Here is an 8,534-nt window from a genome sequence, read left to right as displayed (position 1 = left end):
GCCCTCCAACTTTATAAAAAAAAAATTATTTTAGCCATCTATTTAATTTTTCACCTTTTTTTGCTCTTAAACTTACATTTTGTCAAATCATCTTAGAATGAATAGAAAAGTTAATGAATGGATTTTCATGTAAAAGTGAATGACAAGTAAATATTTAATTAATTTTAAAATTTAAAAATTTTAAAAATTATAGAAACTATTTTAAAAATTATAAATTAGTAAAATTATTTAAAATTTATAAAAATATTGATTTTTTAAAATTATAAATTAGTAAAATTATTTAAAAATTATAAATTAGTAAAATTATTTAAAATTATAAATTAGTAAAATTATTTAAAATTTATAAAATTATTTAAAATTTAAAATATTAATTAAATGTTGATATGTTATCTATGTGTATACTACATCAATAAAGTTATCAAATATTAATTTTTTCATTTATTTTGGAGTGATTTGATAAAAATATAGATTCAAAAACTAAAAGAGATGAAAATTTAATTGGAGGGCTAAAATAAATTTTTTTATAAAGTTGAAGAGAAAAAGGGTGATTATGTTTGAAATTCTTGTCCATAATTTTCTTGGTAGCTATTTTGGGAGGAAAAAGGAGAGGATAGATTTGGGTGCAAAATCAAGTATCCAAACGTGTAAATGATCTGGATTTAGCCCACAAACTCCAATGAAAACCAGCCGTTAATTATGTTTTTTAAATTTCAAATTAGCTGACGTTGGACGCTGACTGTCAATTCTTACTCTTTACTTTTCTGTCTAATCTTTGTTTAAAATTTCAATTTTTGTTTCCTTTCTCATTTTTTCCCTCATAAACTGGCAGCCTAAATTTCCCGATACGACATCGCTTTTGGATCATCCCAATAGTAAGTTCTTTTTCTTGGCGATTTCAACTCTCAAAAAAACAAAACCTCACTCAGTGGTGAGCCGGTGACTCAGTACTTTGATTCTCTCCCTTTCCCTCTTTACAGCGAAAAAGAAAGAAAAGTGAAGAATCATATTCAGAATAGCTACAGGCGTACGGAACTCTAGGGTTTTGGTGCCGTGATCTGGTTTAGAAGATGGCGAGTCCGATCACGCCGGGAAGCGGTAGGGCGTTGTCTATAATGCCGGGGTCTAGGGTTGTGAAGAGTCCTCTTAGTGACGAAACCATTTGGAAACGACTCAAGGAAGCTGGATTCGATGAGGAATCGGTCAAGAAGAGAGATAAAGCTGCGCTTATTGCTTATATTGCAAAGCTTGAAGCTGAGGTTTGCTTCTAATCTTTTAACTGCTTTTCTCAAAAATTTTCATGGCTCTTCTTTTCCGTTTGTTTTTCTTTAAAGACTTGTTTGGTCACGGGTGCAATTGGTCAAAGAGAGTAGTAGTATATTGAAATTTTAAATTGTGAATTGCGAATATGGATTTTCTTTCTTTATATTGCGTTTCAGTTTTAAATTTTAAGACGAAAAGAAAATCAGATATATATTAATAAAAAGGTTAAGTAATGGAAGTGATCTCTAACAGATTTCAACATAAAACAGTAAGGGTTTTGGTACTTGAAAGATGCTAGCCTGTTGCAAATAGAATTTGTTTTAATATTTTTGACATATTGTTAATCTAATAAATGTACTTAGTTATATTAGGGATTATGATAAAATTACGACGCCATTTTTTAGATATTACGATACAATATTCTTACTTGGTTCTTTTCTAAATTGGTGATAACCTTCTATATAAATAGGGCATTCTTGTATAAACTAAAACAATATGTTCATAATATCGACAATTTAATCCTTGCGTCTTTTCACTAGATGTAGGCTACCATAGTAGAACCACCTATTCCTCTGTGTCCTTGTGATCTTGTTTTCTCTTATTCTTTTCTCAAGTCAAATTTTAATGCCAAGCCATCAACTTAAGTCTTGTTTCTTGAATAAACCTTTTGGTTAAAGTTCCGTACTTCACTTAAATGTCCTTCCGGTTGCCTAGTTGTGTTTCCTTGTTGAAGCTTTGAATGGAACAAACTTGATTTTTACCTAATGTTCCAATTGCATTATTTGATTGAGGTGTTGCATCACCTTGCAATGCCCTTTAGGTGTGGTTGACGTCGTGGGCGTGCAAATGGCACATTGAGCTGTTAATTTTGCGGGATTATAAGAGCTTTTAGGAGCATTTATTGTTTGTTTTTTAGTGACTTCAATGATTTGTTTCGTTGTTTTTAGACAGCATTTCCTGTTTTCTGTGTCATTATTTAGGGATTGATTGCTTTTTTAACTTCTGAGTTTTTGCACTTGTTAGTTCCTATGGATTTCATATTACTAAGCTGCGATCTTTACCTAACTTTATGCATGAATGAGACTTATGAATGCTTTGTTTGTACAAAGGATCAGAGTGAGGAATAATGGCATTCTTGCTTTAGCACAAGATGATATATGCATTATCTCGTTTTTCATAAGTTCATATTGTAAATCTTCCTTCATTTTGTGCTTCTTTCCACATAGCTTACTAGCATTTAGTTCTAATATTATCTATTCTTGTATTTAGCTCTTTGAGCACCAACACCACATGGGCCTTCTTATATTGGAGAGAAAGGAGCTTGCTTCCAAGTATGAACAAATTAAAGCCTCTGCTGAAGCAAGTGAGATAATGCAAAAGCGGGATCAAGCTGCACATGCATCTGCTCTTGCAGAAGCAAAAAAGCGAGAGGATGGTTTGAAGAAATCTTTAGGAGTTGAGAAAGAGTGCATAGCAAGCGTACGGATATCATTTGAAAGTCTCTTTAATTGAACTTGTTTTCCTTGTTCACTTATCTTTGAGCATTGTATGTTTCTTAGGACTTTGTGGTGGGGTTTTGCAGATTGAGAAGGCTTTGCATGAGATGCGTGCAGAATCTGCTGAAACTAAGGTTGCAGCTGAAAGTAGATTAGCTGAAGCGCGTATTATGATAGAGGATGCTCAGAAGAAGTTTGCAGAGGCTGAGGTAAAGTTTCATGCTGCAAAGTCCTTACAAAAAGAAGCTAGCCTATTTCAACGCACTGCTGAGAGAAAGCTCCAAGAAGTTGAAGCACGTGAAGAAGACCTTAGTAGGCGTACTGTACTGTTCAAAAATGAGTATGTGATTTACATTGCATTTCCTTCTCTTTGTTGTTTGTACTATATATATTTATTATCTCTTTGTTTCTTTCCTAACAGTGTGTAGTTTTTGAACAAGCTTTTATTACCCAAGAGGAAACAGTTGTGCCTTATACATCTCTTTGTATTCATATTGTGTGGTATTTGTTACTGGATTGCAGTATGATTATATCTTGCATTGAAAAGTGTCCATAAATAAGAACCGTAAATGATGGCCTATTATTCTATTTAAAATGTTCTTATAGGCAAACATGATTTGAGTTGCCTAGTTGGAAGTGAACCAGTAAAAACTGCCTTGGTTGGAACCTGTATTTTGTGGATGCTGGATACACATTCTTGCTTGGCAGCATTTGTGCAGTTTGATTTTATTTAGATTTTCTGTTCAAGGAGTCAGATAATTATTTTGTTCCATGTTTTAGTTGTGACACAAAGGAGAAGGAGATTACTGTTGGACGGCAATCACTGAGAGAGAGGCAGAAGATTATACAGCAAGAACATGAAAGACTACTTGATGGGCAAGCTTCTTTGAACCAGAGAGAGGAGTATATCTTTAGTAGAAGTCAAGAATTAAATCAACTGGAGAAGGGGTTGGAGGCATCAAGAGTGGATATTGAGCGGGAACGTAAAGCTTTGAAGGATGAAAAATCCAAACTTGAGTTGACTTTAGCTTCTCTTTCAAAAAGAGAGGAGGTCTGCATATTTCATTTGACTATGGAAGTTAGGATTTTGATGCACCTTCATTCGAAACTTTTTAATTTTGCATCACGGAAAATCATATAAATTTGATTCATCTTTTCTACATGCAGGCTATTACTGATCGAGAAGTTCTGCTTAGCAAGAAAGAACAACAGCTGCTTGTTTCTCAAGAGAAACTTGCAAACAAGGAATCTGTGAGTTACATTGTAGAATATGCTTTAGGATTTTCCACTTTTTTCTTTCTTTTATGGAAAACTTATTCTTTTTAATGAATGATGTAGGATGAAATTCGCAAGGCCATTGCTAGTCATGAAACTGTACTAAGAACCAAAAAATCTGAGTTTGAGGCTGAGCTTGAGATCAAGCGCAAAATGGCTGAAGATGAGATTGAAATGAAGAGACGGGCATGGGAGTTGAAGGAGATGGATATCAATCAAAGGGAAGACCTAATTTGTGAAAGAGAACATGATTTTGATGTTCGATCAAGGATATTAGCAGAGAAGGAGAAGGATGTGACTGAAAAGTCAAATCTCATAGAGCAGAGAGAAAAAAGTGCGACTGGTTTTGAAAAGGAACTTGAATTGAATAAAGTTCTTTTAGAAAAAGAAAAGGAAGAGATAGAGAAAATGAAACTTGAGCTTAAGAAGTCATTGTCTTCATTAGAAGATAAAAGAAACCAAGTTGATTGTGCAAAGGAGAAACTACTAGCTATGAGAAGTGAGACACATGAATTATCGAATTTAGAATCAAAACTGAAGGAGGAACTTGATTTGGTTAGGGCACAAAAGTTGGAGCTGATGGCTAATGCAGATAGGTTACAAGTTGAGAAGGCCAAATTTGAAACTGAGTGGGAATTGATCGATGAAAAAAGAGAAGAGCTGAAGAAGGAAGCCATGCGTGTTCATGAGGAGAGAGAAGCAGTTTTGAAGTTTCTCAAGGACGAGCGTGATAGCTTGAGAAGAGAGCGTGATGTAATGCGAGAGAAGCATAACAAGGATGTTGAATCATTGAATCGTGAGAGAGAAGATTTCATGAACAAGATGGTAAGTGAGCATTCTGATTGGTTCAACAGGATTCAACAAGAGCGTGCTGAATTGTTGCTGGGAATTGAAACCCAGAAGAGGGAACTGGAGAATTTTATTGAGAAAAGGCGTGAAGAATTGGAAAGTTCTTTGAAGGAAAGAGAGGAAGCTTTTGAGCGAGAAAAGAGAAATCAATTTCAGCATATTAATGCTTTGAAGGAAAGAGCAGAGAAAGAGTTAGAACAAGCTACCTTAGAAATGAAAAGGCTTGATGCTGAGAGAAAAGAGATCAAATTGGATCGTGAGCGAAGGGAAAGGGAGTGGGCAGAGTTGAAGAAGTCTATTGAGGAGCTTAAGGTGCAAAGGCACAAATTGAAGCAGCAGAGGGAACTACTGCATGCTGATAGAAAAGAAATACATGCTGAGATTGAAGAGCTAAAAAAGTTGGGGGACTTGAAAGCTGCTGTGGATAATATGATGGTTGCTCAAATGCAATGCTCTATTGTAGAGCTTAGCCGGCAGAAAACATATGAAAGAAAGACTCTGAAAGAGCAAACTGTTATGCAAAATTCTGGATCTTGTTCAGTTAAAAATAGGGTCGTTGCTGACAATGGCAATGGATTCAACTCGCCAATGTCAAAACCAGATAGTGCTTCTCCTAGCTCTGCCCGTTTCTCATGGATTAAGCGCTGCAGAGAATTGATATTCAAAAATGCCTCTGACATGGCCCAAATGAAGCCAGAAGAAAGATCTTTGATCTCTGACCGTGAAGATGTGTGTTTGACGTCAGCTGGAAAGTTGGTTTTAAGCCATGAGTGTGATGGGAAAAAATACAAGCAGTATGGAAGAAAGCTCTTGGGATTTGATGGGGAACCAAAAGTGACAGTGGAAGTGCCCTCAGAAGATGAGGTGATCAAAGGAATTCATCATTTGGAATCTGGATTGGAAAAAAGCAATGCGGAAAAGTCTTTAGTATCTGAAAAAGGGATTCAAGCTGGAAGGAAAAGAAGAGTTGACAGCTCACCTTCACATGGTACTAAAAAAAGGAGGCAAACAAAAGATGCTTCTGTAATTGAAGAAGAGGATCGTGCTCACAGGTATCCACTTCTGCCCTTATATTGATTTCTTTTGGTATGTTATTTAACTGTGCGCTGATATTCTGATTATTTCTTGATTCAGATAACTCAGGTTTGTTTACAATTACGTTTGTTGTTTTTCAGTGTAAATTCAACTGAACCAAATTCGCTTCCAGATCAGCCTGTATCATTGTCATATGATCAGAGTCAAGGAGGAGCTGATAATGCACTGGTTGTTGATAAAATAACAGAGATTTTGGAAGAGACCTTTGAAAAAAAGGTTGTAGTTGATTCTTCCAATCTAGGAAATACAGACCATTTGCAGGATATTGTAGCAGAGTCAATGCAGGGTATTCCTCAAAGTGGAGGAATGTGCAGTCTTGCAAGTGCTTCAGGAGAGAATGGTGGATCTGGGGATCCAGTAATTGTTCAAGAAGCACATTTGGGGAAGGTTTCTCAAGTTACCAAGCCCTATCGGGTAAAGGCTGATTCTAGCTATATGCAAATTCCTTTTTTCTTGCATGCAGATGACAGTATCAACATTTTACTAGGCTCTTTTTTACAATGTGAATTTGTATTTTGTTTGCTTTTCCCCTCATTTATGTTCTCTGGTTCTTTAACAGTAGCATTCCCCATTTATGATCAAGTTAATAAATTTCTCATAATAGTTATACAAGTTGATCAGGTTCTTTTGTTTTTGGGTGTCTTTTTCAGTCTTTCTATTTTGTATCCTTGCGGTTCATAAGTGTTTTTATTCTGTAGCCAATGAAAGACGTGTCAGAAGGAGGCACAAAGCTTGAAGACAACGTAGTTCCCAAACTAGATGAGAATGAAAAAATTGGAATGAGAACGAGGTCAAAGCAGAAGTTGTAGAAATATATGTAGTTTCTTTTTAGCTTCTACAGTTATATTTTAACCATTTTGCACAAAGGTATTCTTTTCTTTCCAATCTCGCATCCTAGTGTCCCGTCAAATTATGAATTACACCTTGAAGCAGCTTTTGAAGTACTCTTTGTTTTTGGAGTTTTGCAGAATAGCAGATGTTCAACATGCCATGTAACAACTAAACATGGGAAAGTTGCTTACTAACTTGGATCTTGTTCAGAATACTTGTAAATGCTTATCCTTTTTATTTTGGTGTGGGTTTGTTTAGCAGTGCTGGTTTATGATGTTCTTAGTTTCCATAGGGTGGTTTGTTAGGTTTTATAGTGTTTGCGTTGGTTTATTATGGCTGATATGATGAAAAAATAGGATTAGATTTTTGCCCTAGATGTTTCAAAATCGTCAGTTTCTCTATCAGTGAAACTGATATTGGAAATTAATTCGGATGGGGTTTGTTTTGTTTAGAACTCTTTCAACCCACAGATGAGACGTTCCCGCTGGAGATTTTTCCAATCTTTTTACATGATTAAACTTCATTGTTTTCCATATGATAATGCATGTTAATTTGTATTCAAATAAGCATTAATCTTTCATTTTTGCTTATAAGAAGCCCTTAAAATAAATTATTTGATGTGAATTAATACTTGAGGGATTACTGGGGTAATGACTTTTTTGGGGACTAGGCTGCCACAGTGTTGAGAATTCATAGTAGAAGCTTGGATGAGGATCTCTCTTGTAGTAGGGAGAATAATGAATTCCTTGTCATTTGCTGTAACAGTAGGCGTGTTAGTTAGCAGGTTTCCGATATCTTAATTCTGTAGTCGATTGCAGTCCGGGAAGAAGCTGATATGGTCGTGTGAGTTCAAATCCTGGCTTTCATTTCCATTTCCATTTCGTAGCAACAGAGCTAGGATGAGCATTGTCAAAAATAGCCTTGTTGGATGATGGCAATTATTGTGCATAAGGCTTTCACCCTCATGGTGTGTTCTATCCTGCTGGATAATCAATCCATGAGGCTATTTTGGTGGTGTCAAGATCAGCGGCATGAAGCCCAATTTGATAACAGAACAACTGTTGACAAATAGATGCTCTGGAGTTTCCACAGTCGAGTAAGCACTCGATGAAGGACCAACTAATACTGTTCCGTCATATGCCGAATTTGAAAGTCTTGACATTGTTCCCCGTCTGCCTATCACCAATTAGAAAGGAGTAATGATAGAGCTCAGTATAGAGGTGGTTGAGGTTTTTTTGAACTTCTTGAATTATTATGATTCGGTTTTATTTTATTTTTTTGTATTTTCATATTGCTTTTAGGTTTTTTAGTTTTTAAACTTATTTTAGCGAACTAGATTTTATTTTATGATTTTTGAATAATTTATTAAAAATTGGACCAACAAACCGCAAATTCTCTGTTGAACAGATCCAATAATGGTGAAATTAAAATATATGTACTAAAATTCAAAACAAAAGTAGTTACGGTAACGGTGACGCATATGCTTTGGGGATTTTCGCCTTTGTCCTATGTATTGACTCTTCATTGGCTTTGTAATTTGTAATGAATATTAAATACTGACTGCTTTGCTTATTGCAATTAACTAATGTAGGGTTTCTTTCAAAAGTGGTTATGTGTAAAAACAAAATCCCAGAAAAAGAAAAGATGAATTAAATATTTATTTTGTTTTGGGTAACCACTTTTATTTACCTTGAGTTACATTTTAGTCATTTATATTTGAAATGTTAC

General features: G+C 35.1%; 1 protein-coding gene across 2 annotated transcripts; it reads left to right on the top strand.

The window, feature by feature from the left end:
• Positions 1-555: 555 nt before the first annotated feature.
• Positions 556-7,372, top strand: LOC108473781 (protein CROWDED NUCLEI 4-like). Of its 2 annotated transcripts, none has more exons than XM_053021725.1 (9): positions 556-1,256; positions 2,530-2,739; positions 2,843-3,096; positions 3,537-3,834; positions 3,924-4,007; positions 4,095-5,932; positions 6,056-6,389; positions 6,674-6,842; positions 6,944-7,372. In XM_053021725.1, the coding sequence occupies exons 1-8, from the start codon at positions 1,068-1,070 to the stop codon at positions 6,782-6,784; spliced, it is 3,318 nt and encodes a 1,105-aa protein (XP_052877685.1). In that variant the 5' UTR covers positions 556-1,067; the 3' UTR covers positions 6,785-6,842; positions 6,944-7,372. The 2 variants fall into 2 exon arrangements, with proteins under 2 accessions (XP_052877685.1, XP_017631024.1); XM_017775535.2 differs by having other exon boundaries at positions 558-1,256; positions 3,537-3,807.
• The last annotated feature ends 1,162 nt before the right edge of the window (positions 7,373-8,534 follow it).

This window comes from Gossypium arboreum, chromosome 11, assembly GCF_025698485.1.
Source record: "Gossypium arboreum isolate Shixiya-1 chromosome 11, ASM2569848v2, whole genome shotgun sequence".
Classification (NCBI taxonomy): Eukaryota; Viridiplantae; Streptophyta; class Magnoliopsida; order Malvales; family Malvaceae; genus Gossypium; species Gossypium arboreum.
This window is presented reverse-complemented; position numbering and strand designations above follow the sequence as displayed.

Coding starts and splice junctions, on each gene's coding strand:
- LOC108473781 (XM_053021725.1), top strand. CDS start 1,068: ATGGCGAGTCCGATCACGCCGGGAAGCGGTAGGGCGTTGTCTATAATG. Junction 2,740..2,842: donor AGAAAGAGTGCATAGCAAGC/GTACGGATATCA, acceptor GGGGTTTTGCAG/ATTGAGAAGGCTTTGCATGA. Junction 4,008..4,094: donor AACTTGCAAACAAGGAATCT/GTGAGTTACATT, acceptor TGAATGATGTAG/GATGAAATTCGCAAGGCCAT.